This window comes from Triturus cristatus, chromosome 8, assembly GCF_964204655.1.
Source record: "Triturus cristatus chromosome 8, aTriCri1.1, whole genome shotgun sequence".
Classification (NCBI taxonomy): Eukaryota; Metazoa; Chordata; class Amphibia; order Caudata; family Salamandridae; genus Triturus; species Triturus cristatus.
This window is the reverse complement of record NC_140591.1, coordinates 14,795,776-14,816,095: the sequence shown is the minus strand read 5'-3', so window position 1 is coordinate 14,816,095 and position 20,320 is coordinate 14,795,776. Positions and strand designations below refer to the sequence as shown.

The 20,320-nt window shown below is 46.6% G+C and overlaps 1 protein-coding gene across 1 annotated transcript in view; it reads left to right on the top strand.

Annotated features, from left to right (window-relative positions):
- The window catches only part of LOC146799842 (pregnancy-specific beta-1-glycoprotein 7-like), a 400,772-nt gene extending 392,740 nt beyond the window's left edge, over positions 1-8,032 (top strand). The window contains exon 8 of the mRNA XM_085620734.1: positions 415-8,032. Coding sequence (XP_085476860.1) covers positions 415-418 — 4 coding nt within the window. The 3' untranslated portion in view covers positions 419-8,032. The remainder of the gene's footprint in view (positions 1-414) is intronic.
- The last annotated feature ends 12,288 nt before the right edge of the window (positions 8,033-20,320 follow it).

Genomic DNA, 20,320 nt, shown 5'->3' with positions numbered 1-20,320 from the left:
CAGACAGCGACACCTTGTGGCAGACTGTCACAAGCACCAGTGTTGACAATGAAGTGCAGGTACCAAGCACCGGAAACCATCGGCTCAAATTAAGCACTGGTAACAATTATGCCAGGCTGTAAAATGCATGTTTTAGCTTGCTTTTCAACATCTCATCATTTATCAACGCGCACTGATGCAAACCTCATCTCTACTATCAGTTGTAAACTCTGTGCAATAGTTGTGTTTGGGATGCTACGCCTATTAAACAGACATTTAAATATTTTATTGACATATCTCAAAAACTGGTAGAATTGTGGAGAAAAAAATGATTGAAACTAGTGCCTGTGGCACCACTTGTAAAAATAAAAATCAAGAAGTGTGCAAAAGCTTGTTCACCTTTTTATGTGGTAAAATGTCTGGTTTTTTTTTCAGATGATAAATATTTCCTTGAAGACGGACGAGTCTCCTGTTGAAAGCCGGACATCCTGATACGTTGTTTACGTGACAAGTCATCAGTGGTGAACATTCCTTGATTGGAGGTTTCTGTCACGTGCTGGTGCAAGAGAAAGAGCACGAGGCACCGAGCGTGAAAGAACAGTCCAAACTCTGCCTCTCTGAAATGCAGCTGCTCTCGAGAGCAGACAGGACTTGCAAATGTGCCTTATGAATGTATGTATGAGTGAATGTATGTGTTTCATTCGTATTTGGAGGTGGCTTATTAAGGTTAACCTTACCCTTGAAGGCTTCCTGGCGCTACAGAATGGGCTTCTGGAACAGAAGCTGAGCACTGTTAGATGTTAGTTAGGGGTGGGTGGTGAATTCCGCTCCGCCGGCAGAGTTAGAAGAGTTTTGCCCAAAGCGTGCGGAGCACGGAGTTCCGGAAAACTCCGAGAAGTGGCGCAGAGCAGAGTTTTTCCTCTCACGTGGCTCGCCAACATTAGGTTGGCGAGCACAAGTGAGAAATATCACACACTAGACCTTCTCCCAGTGAGATTTCTAAACGCGGGTGGTTGCAGCAGGTCACTTCTGGTCCCGTTGAGAAACCTGCTGCTCGCGTTGAGGAAGCTGCCGCCCGAGTAGAACATCTACTCAAGCGGGAGAAACATGCCTTAGGCATGTGCAAGCTGTGCACCTGCACAGGGCCGCCAAACCCCAGGGGCCGCCACGAGGAATCGGAATCCGACTCTTTCTTCCTGTCGTTCATTTGTTCCCCCGTGAAATGGATGCAAAAAAGAAAAACACTTTTGCTGGAAATGCCGTTTTGACATTTTTCTATTCCAAAGTGCAGCCACGGAAATAAAAGGTTCAAAATATGAAAAATCAATAAATAAAGCGAGACGGAATGTTCTTAAAGTGCCCAGATCGGTTTTATTCAAACCCCAAAAACATTAGCGTCACTTTACTCAGTTTGCCAGTGAAGCGCTGTGTCCCCCCCCTCCTTCCCCCCCACCTGGGGAAGTGCGCCAAACCTGGAGGTACTGCGATACCTGGTTGATGGGTGGATTGGAAAACAAAATGTGTACGGCGGCTTTGTGTTCACAAATGTGGTCTTTTTAAACCATACTGCTTACGTTTTGTAAGCATATAAGCAGTGGACATTGAAATGGGTCCTTTCTGGGCCCTGTAGTTTTCAGGCAGAAGCACTCACTGATTTCTGAATAGTGAGTGTAAAAGCGTTAAGTTCACCATGTTGTTCCTGCTTACATTTCACAAGCTTTATTTAATCTTTCATTCCCAATGAGTGTTTGCTTTTTCCAGGATGTTGTTACTTTTTCCTTTAGGGAGCATATTGCTCTTGCCAGTGCTTAATTTGAATTGAGTCGCATCCAGTTGTTTATAGCAGGTCAAATTGGATTGTAGTTGAAGGCAGTGTGAATTTCTCTCAGTGGGGCAGTATGGTGTTCAGTGAGGGAGCGGATGTAGCACTGGGGGCAGAGCTGCCGAATTTAGAACTGAGGAACCAGGTTCAGCCTTCATGAGCAGTCCCCCAGACCACTCTCCTGAGGGAGCACATTCCCACGCTAGACCTTAGAAGACCCTGCAAATCCGGAAAAGCTCTGGTGTCTTAACACCAGCAGGTGGACCCTAGCAGTGGCGTGTGGGTTCACCTTGAAGGCTTGCCCACCACAATCCATACTGAAGTTCACCTCCAGTCTTGCTGGCAGGCCTAAGAAGAAGCAGACCCTAGAGCATCAGTGAGGTCACAGGACCCCTGAGAAGAGCTGGCTGCAGGGTGGTGCGACCGGTGTGACCGCAACGGGTGCTGACTTTGAGTGGGGGCGTTGTATATTATGGTTTTAAAAGCACTTGCTGCCTCCTTCCTGGCCTACAGCAATTTTCGGCAATGATAAAAATGTCATGATAACTCTGGTGAATAAACGTCTTACTAGAGCGAGATCGGAGTTTTGTCTAGTGGAAGTTTTGACTCACGGAAAGATAGCGCAGAGGGTTAATGTGCCTGCTGCTAAGAACATGTACCATGCCCATCTCAAAGTGCACATATTGTAAATAGGTTAATGGGTTACTGCTTTTGACAGTGAGATCCTTTTGCTACTTGCAGTTTATAAGTTAAAATCCTAACAAGGAACAGTGAGCTATTAACTTTCATCTTAGAGCCGCACACAAACTGCAAGGTATAAACTAGAGCTTTATGGGTTTTTTTCCCTAAGCCTTTGATTATCCTAATGTTGCAAAAAGTGTTCATTTGGATAGAAATCAATAATGATTATTAAAGGGAACCTCCAATCATGGTATTAAGTTTTAAATTCTGAGTTTGTGTTTCTCCAGATCAATCACTATTAAACTATACTGCCTACTAATATGGTTGTCATGTGACTCCTACACCTTGTAGTCCTTTGTCTGATGTAACATTTCCCATACAGCGATTTACACACGTAAAATTGATTGTCTCTGTGTATATTGCTGACAACAGAAAATCCATGGCTCAGAAACAAATGGCTTGTTCTTCCACTTTTAAGCATATTTGGGACATTCTGTGATTAGAAACATATCCCACTTTGTGAATTTATTTTAATGTCAATAACTCATATTAATCGTTAAATAATCATGTGTATCCATTGGTTGAATTACATAACATAATAAGCTGTAAATGGTCAGTGAAATGCCAAACAAATACTAAAGATTGGGATGTTTTACCAATCCTGGCCACACCTCTAACTCCGCCCACTGATCCAATCCTCAGGTTATTCCCGCCCTCTGATTCTCCGCCCACAGTTCCCCTACTTTTTTTTCCCCACTTCGACCACTGGTTACAATACATATTCGTGGCGGCCCCTGGCAGGTATTTGCCGGCCTCCGGCTTCCACTAACTTGCAAACACCCTGACTGTCACCCCCCCTTCCCGCACCTGTGTTCCTCGTTCCTGATTCGCACCTCCCCCGCAATGATCGCGCGGCGCGCTCGCGGACGCCGCCATCTTGCTCTGTCTGTCTGTCTGGTCTTCTATTGTCTGTCCGCGGCTTGGGACGAAGCCTTTTACTGCTGAGCTGGTGGCGTCCGCGAGATCTGAGAGCCTCCGCGTCCGGCCGAGCCCTGTCACAAGCTCTTATCGGCCTGAGGGCCGCATACCGGACCACGTCCATCTGTCTGTCCACTCGTGACAGCGGTGACTGGATGCAGGTGAGACATCTGCCTTCCAGGCGGATGAAGCGGGCAACAGGCATGTGTGTCTCTGAATGCAGGGTTCCTTTACTCCCTGTATTTTTCTGGATGTGTCAGTGCTGTCTGTCATTTTGTCTTTCTTTTTGGGTCAGTAACGCTGCCTATTAGTGTTTCTGTCTCTGTGGGGATAGAGTGATCTGCGCAGACTCAACCTCCTCAAACTGCTTCCCGCTTGCGGCGTGGTGTGTGTCATCAGTCTGCATTCTTTCTGGTGGTCGGACTCGGAACGTTATGACGCGTGCGGTGCCATCTAGCTGTCACACATTGCCAAACTGTGGTAGGAAGGTGTGTCTCAGTGAGTCTTACAATTTCTTTAATACAAAGAAAAAAAACATTTTAGGTGAAGAAGGGAAGAAAGGGAAGCATGATAGGTTTTTGGTAAACAGTAGGTAAACATGAGTAGTGCGTCACATGCTGAGGTTGCGGAAATTTGTTTCTTTTGCAGTTTTCCTGGTGTGCCTGGGTGAAAACGAACCCTTATTTACTACATCGCTGCCCGCGTATCCAGAGGACACAGGTCCTGTCATGGCCCTGCAGCCGTCTGTGCCAGTCCCTCACGTCGTGTGTCATAATGCCCTCCTCCTCCTCCTCCTCCTAAATGTTATCGTTCTGAGACGAATTCGGAAGGGTAGGAGCAGCCGCAGGTACTGGTCATCTAACGCCTTTTCTGGACGTTTTATTAAAACACCTTCCTGAGCTCCGCCCCGCCCGGACCCCCTCTTCCGGGGCCCCCTACATACGCTCCCTGCACAGGGCCACCATAAGCCTAGAGCCGCCCCTGTTGTAGGTTACAGCTCTCAGGGTTGAAAAGGATGCTGAGGGCCAGAGGGCCCCTGTTGTAGTGTTGTGATTGGCTGATCCAGAGGGGCGCGGGCCGGAGATGATGGTCCTTGGTTCTGGATTTCTCACCATAGAAGCTGCTTTAGGGTTTCAGGCTTTGAGCAGCGCAGTTCATAGAAGAGTTTACATGCACCATGGCGCGTGACAGTTTGGCTGGAAAGCCCGAACTCCAGCCATATTTGGGCCGGTGATGCACTGTGTGATAATCTAAAGGCTGCCTATAGGTGCTTAAAACCCGACTATCAAGAAGCTGCAGTTCCCTGCCACACAGGGCTTCAGAGCCATAGGATAGGTGGGCATCAGTCGTGCCCGATTACTTCTGTGAGTGGCCTCAATGAGGGCCAGAAATGCCCTTTGCCAGTTTTACAAAAGCGTTCTGAGAGCTCCTGCCCTGTCCCGGTTGTATTTCTTTTGGGGCAGGAATGGGCAGTGGCTGTCTATTGAGACACCTAAATACATGTAGGTGTTAACTTTGGAAATATTGCTTCCGTTTTAAGAACATTCTCCCGCCTTTTTGATTAGGTTCCCTATAATCATTGTTTTGGTCTTTTGTAAATTCACCACTTGATGGTCTTTGACTGTGTATGTTTGGAGGGTGTTTAGCAAACGTTGAGGCCTATGTTCTTCCCAGCTCATAAGGAGTCCGTCGCCTGCGTAGAACAAGCACCTCAGATGCTGTCCACCGATTTTGGGGGGATGAGCCGTGATGTCGTTTAGAGAGGTTGGCAGGACAACCAAAAAGAGTTTGAAAAGGAGGGGCAAGGACACACCCCTGCTTCAGACCGGTGTTGGTTGGAATTTTTCTGGAGCCGATACTCCCACCCCTCACCTTTATACGCGTCCCTGTGTTCGAGCGCCACTACATGACTGCTTTCAGCAGGTGCTGTGGCATCCAAGTGCCTCTAGCTTTGTCCCTAGAAGCGATCTGGGCACCGAATCAAAGGCCGCCTTAAGGTCTATGAAGCAGAGGTAGAAGAGGGCTCTGTTTGGTTAATTTTATCGATCATAAGAGAAACAGTCATTGGGTTGGTGTTGGTGCCCATTCCTTGTCTTACTCCTGTCTGGTTTATTGGTGCGATGTTATTCTTGGATGCCCAGGTCTCAAGGTCCTCTAGAAGGAGGCCCCCATAGAACTTTGCGTTTTTGTCTAACAAAGAGATTTGATGACAGTGTCCGGGGTTGAAGGGTCTCCGCCTTTAGATGTAAGATGCGCCATGGCCCCTCGTTGTGAGTCTGGGATCTGACCTGTCGTGGTTGTAGACCAGTGTTAGCATTTGTGTCCATGTGGACGGGTTTGAAGGGTCGCTGCCTTTAGATGTAGGATGTGCAATGGCCCCTCGCTGTGAGTCTGGGATCTGACCTGTCGTGGTTGTAGATCTGTGTTAGCATTTGTGTCCATGTGGACGGGTTTGAAGGGTCGCTGCCTTTAGATGTAGGATATGCAATGGCCCCTCGCTGTGAGTCTGGGATCTGACCTGTCGTGGTTTTAGATCAGTGTTAGCGTTTGTGTCCATGTGGACGGGTTTGAAGGGTCGCTGACTTTAGATGTAGGATGTGCAATGGCCCCTCGCTGTGAGTCTGGGATCTGTCCTGGTTGTAGACCAGTGTTAGCATTTGTGTCCATGTGGATGGGTTTGAAGGGTCGCTGCCTTTAGATGTAGGATGTACGCTGGCCCCTCGCTGTGAGTTTGGGATCTGACCTGTCGTGGTTGTAGACCAGTGTTAGCATTTGTGTCCATGTGGACGGGTTTGAAGGGTCGCTGACTTTAGATGTAGGATGTGCAATGGCCCCTCGCTGTGAGTCTGGGATCTGTCCTGGTTGTAGACCAGTGTTAGCATTTGTGTCCATGTGGACGGGTTTGAAGGGTCGCTGCCTTTAGATGTAGGATGTACGCTGGCCCCTCGCTGTGAGTTTGGGATCTGACCTGTCGTGGTTGTAGACCAGTGTTAGCATTTGTGTCCATGTGGGCGGGTTTGAAGGGTCGCTGCCTTTAGATGTAGGATGTACTCTGGCCCCTCGCTGTGAGTTTGGGATCTGACCTGTCGTGGTTGTAGACCAGTGTTAGCATTTGTGTCCATGTGGACGGGTTTGAAGGGTCGCTGCCTTTAGATGTAGGATATGCAATGGACCCTCGCCCTGAGTCTGGGATCTGACCTGTCCTGGCTGTAGACCAGTGATAGCATTTGTGTCCATGTGGGCGGGTTTGAAGGGTCTCCTCCTTTAGATGTAGGATGTACGCTGGCCCCTCGCTGTGAGTCTGGGTTCTGACCTGTCGTGGTTTTAGACCAGTGTTAGCATTTGTGTCCATGTGGACGGGTTTGCTTTGAACAGCGCCTGGGGAAGGCTGTTGGGGCCAGGTGCTCCATCAGCCCTGCTTTTGTAGATAATGTGCTCTATTTGAGACTCAGTGCAAACCGTGGGTGTTGTAGTTTGGGCTTGTTGTTGAACTGCCACGACTGAGGACTGAATGCCCGTCTGTGGCCTGCGATGAGTGCATATATGAGGCCAGGCGTCTTCAGGGATGTCGGACTTGTTGGCAGCTGTATCACCTTTTTTTAGGTTGTTGATTGTTCACCAGCATTTTTTGGAGTTGCTGCTTTTGCAGACAGAGAGCAATTCGTCCCAGAAGATGTTGGCATGGTCGTTCTTGTGCACCCAGAGTTTGCTTTTGTATTATATGCGTAGCACGCTGATTGTTTTTGATAAAGTCCTGATTCAAGCAGTTACGACCCAGCAGGCACAGTCCCCTATGTATTGCGCTTTTTATGCCAGCAAAGGCACTGTTTGAGGCCAGAAGGAGACTGCGTTGCTGCAAGTTTAGGAAGCAAACCGAGTGAATGGGTTTTTTACTACGCCGCATGGTTTGGAGGGTGTTTGATCCCTCGTAAAAAAAACCTGGAGGGTTTTTCACCCTATCTGACCAATGACACAGCTCGGACCGTTGTTGGCCTCTCTATGGGGTATTTCAGGGGCGTGTTGCTGACCTCCATACCGAGTTGAGGGGTTGGGATAGATCGCCCTTTGTGATGGTCATGGGAACCAAAGTGGGGTCTTGAAGCGTGGCGTTCCTGAAGAAGGCACTGTTCGCCGAAACCTGTGTTGAAAAGATTGAATCTAAGCCACAATAATGTGTGACAATGAAAATTGTGCCGGGACACGTTTATTGTACAAGTGACCAAATGGGTCAAGAGAGAACTAAAGGGTAACGTGTTTAACTCTTTGAATTACGATTGGAATATCTGTAATGACTCAAGACCAGTGTTTTTGTGACTATGAAGATATGCTTTAGTATGTGGGTGCATGTATGTGGAATTGTTTGGATGCATGGAATACCAATGTGTGATGTATTGAATAATAGGCTTTTAAGGTGAATATTCTTGCTTCCCATTCTGACCTGCATTGATATTTTTCAGATTATGTGCTTGTGTTGCTGAAAACAAAACATGTCTATTATGAGATTATGGATTAAAGTAAAGAACTGGTATTGTTTGTGAAAATAAAATGAGAACTATTGAATATAAAACATAACCTGTGGGGCCGTGCATTGATGTGTGAATGGGAGACCTAAGAGCATGCTTGGTAGTAAAAAGCAAGGACGCCGGGGATACTTCTCCGTAAATGATAGATTTGCCCTGCTCTAGGAACCTTTCAGGAAAGCAGGGGGTCCTGTTCTCAATATAAATAGCCCTTTTGAAACACCTCAGTGCTGGGGGAGACGGCAGCGCCTTGTCAGACTAAGGGTATATTTGCAAGCCCCTGTTGCCACGGGAACGTCACTTTTCTCAACGTTGTTCTGGCGATAGGAACTTTGCCTTATTCACAAGGCGGCGTCAAGCCACTTATTCACAAGCGCGCTGTAAATAGGAGGCAACTTCATAATTAAGACCAGGGAAAAGCTGGTCTTACCCTGACGAAACGATGAGACATGTTTCATTTCTCCTCGTTTTTGCTGTTTCCGTGTGTGCTGTGGTGTGCAGCACACATGGAAACAGCAAAAGGCCATTGATTGTTTATATGCAGGTAGGGGAAAGTGTTCCTTCCTGCACAAAAACAATAATTTTTTTAATGTAAGGATGCTAGAGCAGGAGTAAAGTGAGTCCATCTGGAAGCGAGTGTAAGGATGATAGTGCAGGAGTAATGTGGTCCCACCTAGAAGCGGGTGTAAGAATGCTCGCGGAGGAGTAATGTGATCCCATCTGGAAGAGGGTGGAAGGATGCTAGAGCAGGAGTGATGTGGTCCCATCTGGAAGCAGCTGGAAGGATGCTGTCACATGGTCCCTACAAATTCAATAGGACTGCATGTCTGGACAACAAAAACATCAGAATATAGGGACTGAGGCCATCCATACCATCAGAGTATGTTGGCCCAATTCCTAGCTAGCCCACAGTGCCCCATGCGAACCCCTAACCATAACAAGGTACCAGATGGTATCTGTAACCTCGGAACATGACCACTCGGATTCCCCAGAAAATCGTGGAAACAGAAGTATGCCCTTTTTTACTACTTAGGCATGATGGGGGGGGGCACAAGAAATGTACGAATTGGCTTTTCAAACATTTATTGAAGCAATTGTATTGTTGTGTAAAAATCATGAGCAGCAACGATTAGCAGAAGGAAATAAAGCATTGTTACCAGCATTACAAGAACGGCGAAAAAGATGAACAATGCAACCATGATGACAATTTTGTGTGATTATATGATAATGCATATGTGAATATTTGAATACTCCTACAATAATTCTGCCTACACTATTGAGAGCATAGTGGGAGAACCCTCTGCCAGATCTCTTGGGAAAACTAAACTCCCCATAGCTATGTATGGTGTATCAGGCAGCCAGTCTTGTGTAGGCCGCAGACAGCAGGATAACAACTAGAATCAGCAAAGCTGTGTCTCAGTCACACCGTCCAGGATGATCCGTGGAAGTTCTCCTCCTGCACATAAAGCTCCGAGGTGGTTTATATATAATAAAACCAGTGTTGCAATCGCACTGTGCCAGACGTGCAACGCTGATGTGTTTGTTTATCTTTGCGACTCAGAGCTGACTCCAGCCGGACAACCAAAAACAAGAGTATTGTGCTCAATGTTCCTAGCCTCGGACGGAGTGTACTAGATAACTTAATGATGTGCCTACAAAGAAATGTGCTGCCTGTGGAACTATTTATAAGTATGCTATCATGTACGTGCAAATGCAAAAACAACAATTGATGGACAGAATGCAGAACAATGTCATACATTCACCCCAGTACAGAGATCTGGGCCTAAATCCATCGTTTTTTTGCTCACCCTGCCACTCCAGTTTGAACCCAGCCATATGCAAATCAGTCTTGACCCTGTGCCTCATGGGAACAGTCCAGGCCGAACTGCCAAGCCAGGTCCTCCCTGGACTGGAAACAAGCATCCTAGGACCGGTTTCGGGGTTTCACCCCTCTTCAGCCAGGATAGCTTGATTCCAGTGGCATGGAGAGCACGGGACTCACGTCTGAGCATACCCGTCCCACTCGGGTGACAAATGCAAAAACAACAATTGATGGACAGAATGCAGAACAATGTCATACATTCACCCCAGTACATTGATCTGGGCCTAAAACCATCATTTTTTTGCTCACCATGCCATTCCAGTTTGAACCCAGCCATATGCAAATCAGTCTTGACCCTGTGCCTCATGGGAACAGTCCAGTCCGAACTGCCAAGCCAGGTCCTCCCTGGACTGGAAACAAGCAGCCTAGGACCGGTTTGGGGGTTTCACCCCTCTTCAGCCAGGATAGCTTGATTCCAGTGGCATGGAGAGCACGGGACTCACGTCTGAGCATACCCGTCCCACTCGGGTGACAAATGCAAAAACAACAATTGATGGACAGAATGCAGAACAATGTCATACATTCACCTCACTACAGAGATCTGGGCCTAAATCGAAAATCAACCAATATTCATCTTTATTCGATTATGAATCATAATCATAAAAGAGAGAAACATAAAAGCCAGATAAATACCTTAAAAACATTAAAATATTCAGTCCACCTTATTTTGATCAGATTGCACATTCTAAAGACGGGAAAACCCATTACAACGCAGTAATTACAATGCACTACCTTTACAACGCAGGTATTACAACGCAACATCCTTTACATCGCATGCCATTACAACACATGCCATTACAACGCATGCCATTAGAACGCATTATAAGGTAAGTAATGGAAATAATACTTTTTACCCCTACACTATCCAACACTTTCCCTACTGTTGCACTCTCTGGAGTGGGAATAGTAATTTTTACCCCTTCGCTATTTTATTTATTTATTTATTTATAGCATTTGTAGAGCGCTACTGCAACCCTACGGGCATCCTGGCGCTGTGTACATATTGCTGAATATACTGTGCATCAGAGGAGGGGGATAGTATAAAGTTCTGGTGAGATTAGACTTTGGGGAAGAGCCATGTTTTCACCTTTTTACGGAAAGCCATCAGTTTGTCTGTTTTCCTGATGTCGATAGGCAATTTGTTCCACAGATGGGCTGCGGCTAAGCTGAAAGCTCTGCCACCATAAGTGGCTTTCCTGATCCTGGGTATACTTATCAGGTTGGAAGATGAGGAACGGAGGGACCGTGTGGGTATATACCATTTGAATTTCTTTTGAAGTGGTCGGGGGCCCATTCCGTGTACTGCCCTAAAGACAATGCAGAGGGATTTAAAGCAGATCCTTTGATGTACAGGTAGCCAGTGAAGATCGGCTAGAGCGAGGGTGGTAGAGGATCTTCGCTCTCGGGAGAGTGCCAGCTTCGCTGCTGCCGCCTGGATGCTTTGCAATCTGGAGATCAAATAGGCCGGGGATTCCAGAAGCAGAGCATTACAGTAGTCCAGGCGGCTGAGAATGGTGCTCCTAACTATGGTGGTTCTGACCTGCGCTGGTAAGAGGGGTAGCAGCTTTCGCAGTCCTCTCATCAAGGCGAAGCAGCTACTCATCTGCTTGTTGACATTGGTCTCTAAGCTCAGACGGTCGTTAAAGCTGACTCCGAGATTCTTCACTGATTTCACTGGGGCTAATGACTCCCCCGAGTCCAAGGGCTAGAAATCGGTGGGTAGACTTCTGGTAATTCTGCCAACTGCGCAGTGCATTATTTCCGTTTTATCACTATTAAATTGTAGTGAGTTCTGGTTTAGCCAGAGTGTCATTTCTGCCATACAGGTATGGAAAGCCGTGAGTGAGTTGGCCTGGGCACCATCAAGGGAAATCATCAGCTGCGTGTCGTCCGCATAGTTGATCACGCTAATACCGTGGGCCTTGATAATGCCCAACAGGGGTTGCATATATATATTAAAAAGTATCGGACTGATTGCGGACCCTTGTGGGACGCCATGTGGGACTTTAACAAATTCCGACTGATATGGGGGGATGGCTACTGCCTGCCATCTGTCTTTTAAATAGGAGTGAAACCAATTGAGCGCCACTCCGCCGATTCCAATGTTTTTTAGTCTTGTCAGCAGGATGTCGTGGCTCACCGTATCGAAAGCGGCGGACAGGTCCAGCAGAATCAGGATTGCTGATTCCCCCCTGTCCGCCCTCATTCGCAGGTCATCCAGAACTGTCAGCAGAGCTGACTCGGTTCCGTGAGCTGGTCTGAAACCGAATTGCTCCTCTTCCAGGATGTTGTTGGTTTCTAGGAAGAGGGCAAGGGATCTGCTGACCCACCGCTCTATGATCTTTATAGGGTATGGCAGGAGCGATATAGGACGGTAGTTTTTTTTGCAGTTCGGGTCTAGATTAGGTTTCTTTAATAGGGGGGTAACAACCGCCAATTTCCATTCTTTTGGTACTGTGCCAGAAATGAGGGATTGATTGCAAAGCTGTTGCAATACTGGGAAAAGGTCATCCCTGAACTCCTTTACTATTTTGTGAGGCAAAGGGTCCAGAGGGGACCCTGAGGTTGTATTAAGAGCAGTTTTAGTGAAGTCTTGTTCTGTAAGGACTTTAAAATGTTCTAAGATAGCCTTTGGGTTGGGTCGTCCTGCGTTGTCTTCGCTCTTTTCCCTATTCTCGGGGTTACTAATATCCTGCTCAGAGGAGATGGAAGCACCCTTCATTCCCTCAATGATTTTAGTGATTTTTTCCTGAAAGAAGGAAGCTAAGTCATCGCATAATTCTTGTGAGGGCTTAATTTGACTGTTCGCACAATCCGGATTGGATAACTCTCTGATTATCCTGAAAGTGTCACGGGACTTATTAGAGCTGTGGAGTAGTAAGTCGGCGAAATAGTTTGCTTTGGCTGCGATGATATCTTTTTTATATCTTACAATGGTTTGTCTCCATATCAGTTTCTCCGGCTCCGAGTAATTTTTTCTCCACATCCTTTCGGCGTTTTTACAGGCTCTTTTCAGTGCCTTCAGGTTATCCGTGTACCAGGGCGCGGAGGGTCTTCCTCTTTTCCTGATTACTTTCAGGGGTACAGTATCGTCGAGCTTTTTGGTTACTTCTTTACACAGCGTGAGATAGTTAGTGGTGATGTCGTTCTCTGGGTTGAACGAATTCCCAATGTGATGGAGATTGAACTTTCCTTTCTCTTTCCTTTTTAGCAGGCCTTTCCAATCGCGTCCAATAAAGGATCTGCTCTGTGTATTAGTAGGTCCTGTATTAGTCAAGGTGTGAATGTTGAAAAGTAGGAGGTGATGGTCTGACCAATCTACTGGGAGCGTTGTTCTCATTGTAATGAGATCCTCTGCAGCAAATATTAAATCCAGTGTATTTCCCTGTTTATGTGTGGGGGTAGTTATCCACTGTTTCAGCCCTAAGTTTTCCCAAGAGTGGGTGATATTGTGGAAGGCCGTGTGTAGTTGGTCATTATCCCAAAGATTGAAATCTCCTAGTACCAGTAGTTTGCTGTGTGAGATTGATATGTTGTTGATGACGGCAATCAATTCCTGCTGTTGTGTTGCGTTGATATGTCCCGGAGTCCTGTAGCAGATTAGGCTCGTGAGGCAGTGGCCTGAGTCATGTCTGATCGATATCCCAAGTATTTCGGCACATGAAACCGTGTCGACATCTAAGGTAGCAATATTTAGCTCCTCTTTAAAGATGATCCCTGTTCCTCCTCCTCGTCCTATGGTCCTAGGTTTATGAATGATCTTGTATCCTGGCGGGCAGGCCGGCCCTAGCTCTAATTCCATTCCCGCAGCCGTCCATGTCTCAGTCAGAAATAAAATGTCCAAATGGTTGGACTCGACCAAAAGCTGTATTTCAGTGGCGTGTTTCGGCAGAGACCTGACGTTTAATAGTCCACTGACTAGTTCTCCCTTAATGGTCTGTTTGGGGACGGCGTGTGTTGGCAGAAAGTGCCTATATCCTGTGTTCTGATCAGGGTTCGAAAGTAAAACTAGTGGGAGGGGATTGATATGAGGCAGGCGCCCTAGGCAGTTGGGACATAGACTATTGGCCTCGGACTCAAAGTGGGGACTTAGACGAGGGCAGTTAGCTCTGCCTGCCAAAGGGTTTAGTAGCATGAGTGTTTCTCTACTGTATCTGTTTGCCTTGTGGAGCGGGAGAGCTCGGGCAGAGGGGGATGCCCTAGGCCCGGTCTCGGCGCGGACGAGCGCAGACGAGCTTGCCTTAAGCGCGCCTTCGGCGCGCAATCGTCGCGCCCGCTGCGCTCGTCCGCTGCGCTTCCTGTAAGGACACATCTTACATAGGGATGAGGTGGGGAGTGAAAAGGGGCGTGGCTACGGTTGGTGGGCGTGGCTTTCTGTTCCGGCCAATTGTGCCTCAGCAATACAACAAACCCCCGCCCTCGGCAGCGTTTTTTCGCTGTGCGAGGAGTAAGGTACAGTGATTAAACTTTTAAAATCAGAAGTGAACACACAAGTCCAACACGTTCCCTACTGTTGCACTCTCTGGAGTTGGAATAGTAATTTTTACCCCTACGGTATCCAACACTTTCTCTACTGTTGCCCTCACTGGAGTGGGAATAGTAATTTTTACCCCTACACTATCCAACACTTACCCTACTGTTGCACTCACTGGAGTGGGAATAGTAATTTGAACCCCTGCACCATCCAACACTTACCCTAATGTTACACTCACTGGAGTGGGAATAGTCATTTTTAACCCTACACTATCCAACACTTACACTACTGTTGTCCTAAAAGTATTATGCGCTGTGATGGTATGTGTTGTAATGGTATGCGTTGTAATGGAATGTGTTGTAAGTGTAGTTTCTAAAAATGCGTTGTAATGGATGTTGCGATGTAAAACTGCGTTGTAAAGGTATGCGTTGAAAAAGTTTGCATTGTAACGTGTCCTATTCCTAAAGACATTTGGTACAGTTTGAGAAAAGTGGGCCAGCCTTTTATTCGACTTGTTAGAAGTTAGGCACACATTATTTTATTCCAGTCTGAGGCTCATTTTACATAGGCGGTGACCGCCAACATTACTACATGATCAGGTTATAACTGTAAATGTAAAAAGGCAGGTCGAAATTGAATAAAACCCCTCGATTTTAAAAGTGGTAATAAATACTTCTTGCGCAAAGAATCATAAAATTTACAGAACAAGACCAAAGGCCATAGGTACCGCAGAAAATTGCATGCGCAAATGGGTTTGCGACCCATTTGTGCATGCAATTTACCGCTTGGCCATGTGCTAACACTATTTTGCGAGTTGCAAATAATTTGCGACTTGCAAAATAGTGTTTTGCGACTCGCAATTAGGAAGGGGCGTTCCCTTCCTAATAGCGACTCACAAGCTATGTATGAATGTTTTGCGAATGTTTATAGAGCGCAAACTTTACCCGAAGATATCGGGTATCAGAGCGTTTTACATAGCACTAGCTGCGTTACATGAGGACACATTCATTTTTGTTAGGCGCAGGGCGATTAAGTGATTTGCCCAGAATCACAGGATATTCAGCATCATTGCCGAGATTCGAACCCGGTTCCCCAGATTCGAGGTCGACTGCCCTAGCCGTTAGGCCATCTCCTCTCCTCAAATGCAGGGGAAAATATTTTTTAGGGGCCAGCAGAGGTCCCAGGGACCACGACCTGCCCTTAAAAGATTAAACAAAAACGTTTCTTTTCTTCAATTTAAATGCATCCCGTTTTCCTTTAAGGAAAACGGGCTGCATTTAAAAAAAAAACTGCTTTATTGAAAAGCAATCCCAGACATGGAGGTCTGCTGAGCCTAGCAGGCCACCATCCCTGGGAGGGCCAGCCATTCCCAATGGGGTCGCAAATTGCGAGTGCCTCATTCATATTCATGAGCCTCGCAATTTACCACCCCATTGGGAATCGCTAACAGTGTCTCTGACACTGTTGTGCATTGGCTTTTGCAAGTCGCAAAAGAAAATGGTCTTTCATCTTGCCCCAAGTGTATTAGGGTTTGGGGTCAGCAACCGTCACAAGGACAGGTTAAAAGGGCACAGGGATCGAACTGACCGGGGGAAAACAGATCTCAAATGACATTTTGAGAGCAATGATCTGTCCTTAGGATGTCTAAGAGCTATAAGGTATGGCTTGATGCCTGTAACAGTTTTCAGGAGCAGGCAGGATCTGTCGGAGTGTTTCTCCAGTGCCCTAGCTTCCCTCTCATCCTTCAATCTGTTTAAAAATCGTTCCCTAAAAAGGCTCCCATCTCCTTTTTTGAGAAGGAGTGGCCTGTTAAAAAGGTCCATACAGTTTATAGAGCGAGCGGCGGTTTTAATATAATTTAGCCCCGGTATCTTGTGGCCATACATACACCCCAAAGTCCTTGATCACACTCTTATTGAAATTCAGTCTCTCATCTACCCAAACTGAGACCCAGAGTAACAACGGGGCCCGTTTGACTCGATCCTCCACATATTCCACACCTAATTCTTCATGAGCAAAGAAGGATGCACTGTTTGGACCCAGGCCCAGTCATGTTCTGTAAAGTCAGTCCTCCTCCTGCCGGATCACCTTGCAATTATGGACCCCCCAAATGGCTGCAGCGTGTGTCAGGACTGGAAGACATTTTATTCTATAGATTTGCAGTAAGGGCAGAATAGGCGTATTACCTTTTGACAGGGAAAATGTAAACAAAGCACTACAGGCTTGACTAAATTTAGAACATCGATTAGAAATACAGGTAAGCCAATTGTTCCGATGGTCAAATACCACTCCCAAATATGGAAGGGTAGAAACCCTAGTAATTTGTCGATCCTTAATGCCAATAGGTCTAGTTTTAGCAGCCTTCCTCCCACAAACTATATAGTGAGTCTTTGAGATGTTTGTGTCCAGATCCAAGTCATCCTTAAAATTGACAAATTGATTGACCACTAGCTTTAACCCATTTACTGTTCTGGCCATCAATACTGTGTCATCAGCATATGCAAGGTGGGCACTCTAGCTGACCTTATGTTGGGAGGTCAACCCCATTTTCAATCAGACAGCTGTTCACGATATTTACAAAAACAAAATTGGCGCCATCACACAGCCCTGCCTTACACCCCATGCGACAATATATGATTGGGATGTCTCCATGCCATATCTGACACAGCCATTTACATCCATGTATAGGGCTCTAAGGAAGTTGACCAGATGTAAAGGTGGTCCTAATACACCAAGGATGTCCCAGACCTGTTTACCCGGTCAAAGGCACTAATGAGGTCCATGAATGCAAGAACAATGGACCCCTGTTTCGCCTCTACATATTTCTCTATTAGAAGTTTAAGGTTCATGCATTAATAAATGTGCCCATCCCTTCCCTGAATCCATGTTGGACAGCGCAAAGAATGTCATTGGCTTGAGCCCATACTTCTACATGCTTTAAAACAATACGACCTATCACCTTTACAACTGAGTTTAACAGGGAAATCGGTATATAGCACGTGGAATCCTGCCTATTCCCCTTTTAAAAGCCGGAGCTATAGTAGCAGATTTCCAAGACGGGGGTTAACCTGTCTAAGTCACAACGTTAAGTACGTTAGTCAGGACTGAGGCCCAGAGGTGGGGTTCTGCCTTGTATAAGTCCATGGGTATCCCATCTGGACCAGGAGCTTTATTGGACGGGCTGCCAATAATAGATACATAAACCTCCACTGGATCAAACCTAATCTCAAGTGGGTACAGGCCACCATCTTTAACCTTAGCTACGGGCACCGCGGTATCCAGGGCATAGACCTTATGGTAGTGGGCCACTCAGTGAGCTGGAGAGATGGAAGAACAAATGTCATCCTGAGCAGCCACATTGGGCTGCCTTCCGTTGACCACAGCCCAAAAACCCTAGAGTCCCTATTGGTGCAAGTAGAACCCAACCGTTCCCAAGAGGCTTCTTTGAGCTCAACGTTTCGCTTCCCAATAGCTAATTTATAGGCCCTTTTTACTTCCTTGATACTATCCCGAATACGAGCTTTGATGTTGAGAGCCTCGTAGAGGTGTTTGCCAGCCAGCCTGCATGCTTTATCAAACCAGCCCATCTTTGATCCCCATGTGTTTGCTTGACATATCCCTCATAGTGGCAATAGTAGAGTTATTTAATTGTTCAAATGCTTCCAAAACGGTTACAGGTGATTTTCCAAGGGCTAATAAGGGCTTCATAATATTTCTAAGGTTAAGACTAACTACAGACTTATTCAATGCTGGAATTGGAAGGTTACACCACTTCACACTGAGTCCCCCATCTTTCATAATTAAACCAGTCAGGTCTAGATCGGAGTTTGCGGCCATACTGGCTTTTACTCCGAACCTAATTTCTTTTGGGTTATAGTCACTGAAGCAGGTTTCATGTACCATCCCTAGACTAACATAGACAACGAGTGACCTTGAAATAAAGACATAATCAGTAATGGTCCCTTTCCCCCATCCCACAAAGGTGGGCAATCCCCTGGACAGACCGGGGCACCAACTGTGCATGCGCAGGTGCCCGCGCATGCGCAGTTTTTAAGAAGAAGGCACGATGGAGGAAGAGGGAAACCCGGAGACGCCGCCGAGAAGATAAGGTGTTTTAAATTGTTCTTTTTAATGTTTTAATAGTGTGGGCGAGCGAGCGGGAGGTGGGCGGCACGTAGCGGAGCTACGCGGAGTGTGCGGAGATTGGTTTCATCTCCGTGGCACTTCGCGTTGCCCGGCTATGCCTACTACGCCCACCTTTGATAATAATGTCAAAATCAATGATATAATTAAGCCATGTAGGGTCCACCAACTTATCCCTTATACCAGCAATATTCCAGCTAAGAACTCTTAGCGAAGAACCCAACATGCTTGAGGGTGTAGACTCAGTGGGTAATTTACTAATGTGGCAATCGGCCAAGCTGGGGGGGGCTATAGCTGGAAGGGCGGGGAGGAGTGCCCTGGAGTCAGTCATTTTAATCCAAGTCTGACAGGGGGAGGAATCTATTAGCAGAAGAAATAGCTGGTTGTCCAGTAGAGATAGCTGGTTGTCTAGAAGGGCAGTGATTCGTGCTGACCCGCGTTGAAGGATTAGGCTATAAGCAACGATTAAAAAATACAAGCCGAAGAATTTTATACGTGTATCCTCAATAGTCAATGAATCAAAGCTTTGGAATAATCGCTTAGCCAAAACAGGAAACCTACAGTTGATCACAATACAGTTCCCCTGTAGGGTTTCGGGCAGGGGTCCGATCTATCCAACCCTCCTGACAAACAAAATATCGTCATAATCCTTACAGTTAAAATGTGCGTTTTTTGCTATCCAATGACATGCTTTGTTTTTGAGTTGGCCGTTAGATTCTGTCGTATTGGGAGTAATACATGGTACCCCTGACAATAGCTACATAAGCTCAGCAATCAGGAGGTAGACTTAGACAAGGATACCGTGCATCCAAATGCACCCTCCTTGCCCCACTCCCCCTGACTCTATTCGATCAATTTGTCTGCTTGGATTCCTGTCCCCTTCCACTATGCTCCTTGATGTGGGCAATACCGGACATACCAAAGACTGGGAAGGCAATTGGGATGGCTTAGAAGCACAGATATCCGGGCCTTACACGACTGGACGTTGAGACAAAGTTTCTCTCCCAATTGAGACGTTCAGACCCACGGGATAAAGGGAGTTAATAGATTTCTTAATAGGTTCAATTACTTTGGTCAGTTTTGTAACAGCAGACTCCAATGCAGACAATCTTTCAATCAGAGGGGCAGGGTAATGTCTTTGATTTTGCCAAGCACCGTTGCCCAATCCATATTTACAATACTCACTATCTTCGGGTTATCGGGGCGAACCTGATTTGTTGGTATGTAAAGGAACCTTTCGGACCCTTCGATGCTCCAGGGCATTTAGGTTGCTGCTTCCTATTGGGCAAGGGTGAGCAAATACTAATGTTTGGTATTTCCAATATGGCACTATCCAGGGGGCATTCCACTAGAGGGACATTTGAGGGGCTTTGGTTGTTCTGCACTGTTGGGTGGGCTTGAGGGGCATTCTGTTGATCATGCGTTACCGCAGTCTCTAACATGATGCCGCCCCCCACCTCCAACGATGATCTGCGTTCGGCCAAGTCAATCTCAGTGGTAATGACCTCTACTGCTCGGGCCAGAAAATAATCCAAAGTGGTGCTGTTTGTGAATTTAATGGCAGTCTCTTTAGAACCCGGTACTTTACGCTTCACCATTTTAGTACTTTGGCCACCTCAAGCCTGGTAGTCAAAATTCAAGCCTAATTATGCAGCCAATACGTCCAGCAGCCCTAAGGAACGAAATATGAAATATGAAATAGTTGACTGTTGTATTGGGACTTACCCTGCTGACTTCTCAAAGGAACGAGGGGGCCAGCCCAGCCTCCTCCAGGTGGTTACGGGCGAAGACAGGCCTGCTCTTGGCCCAGTCTTCACCCGGGGCGTGTCCAGGCTCGCCCC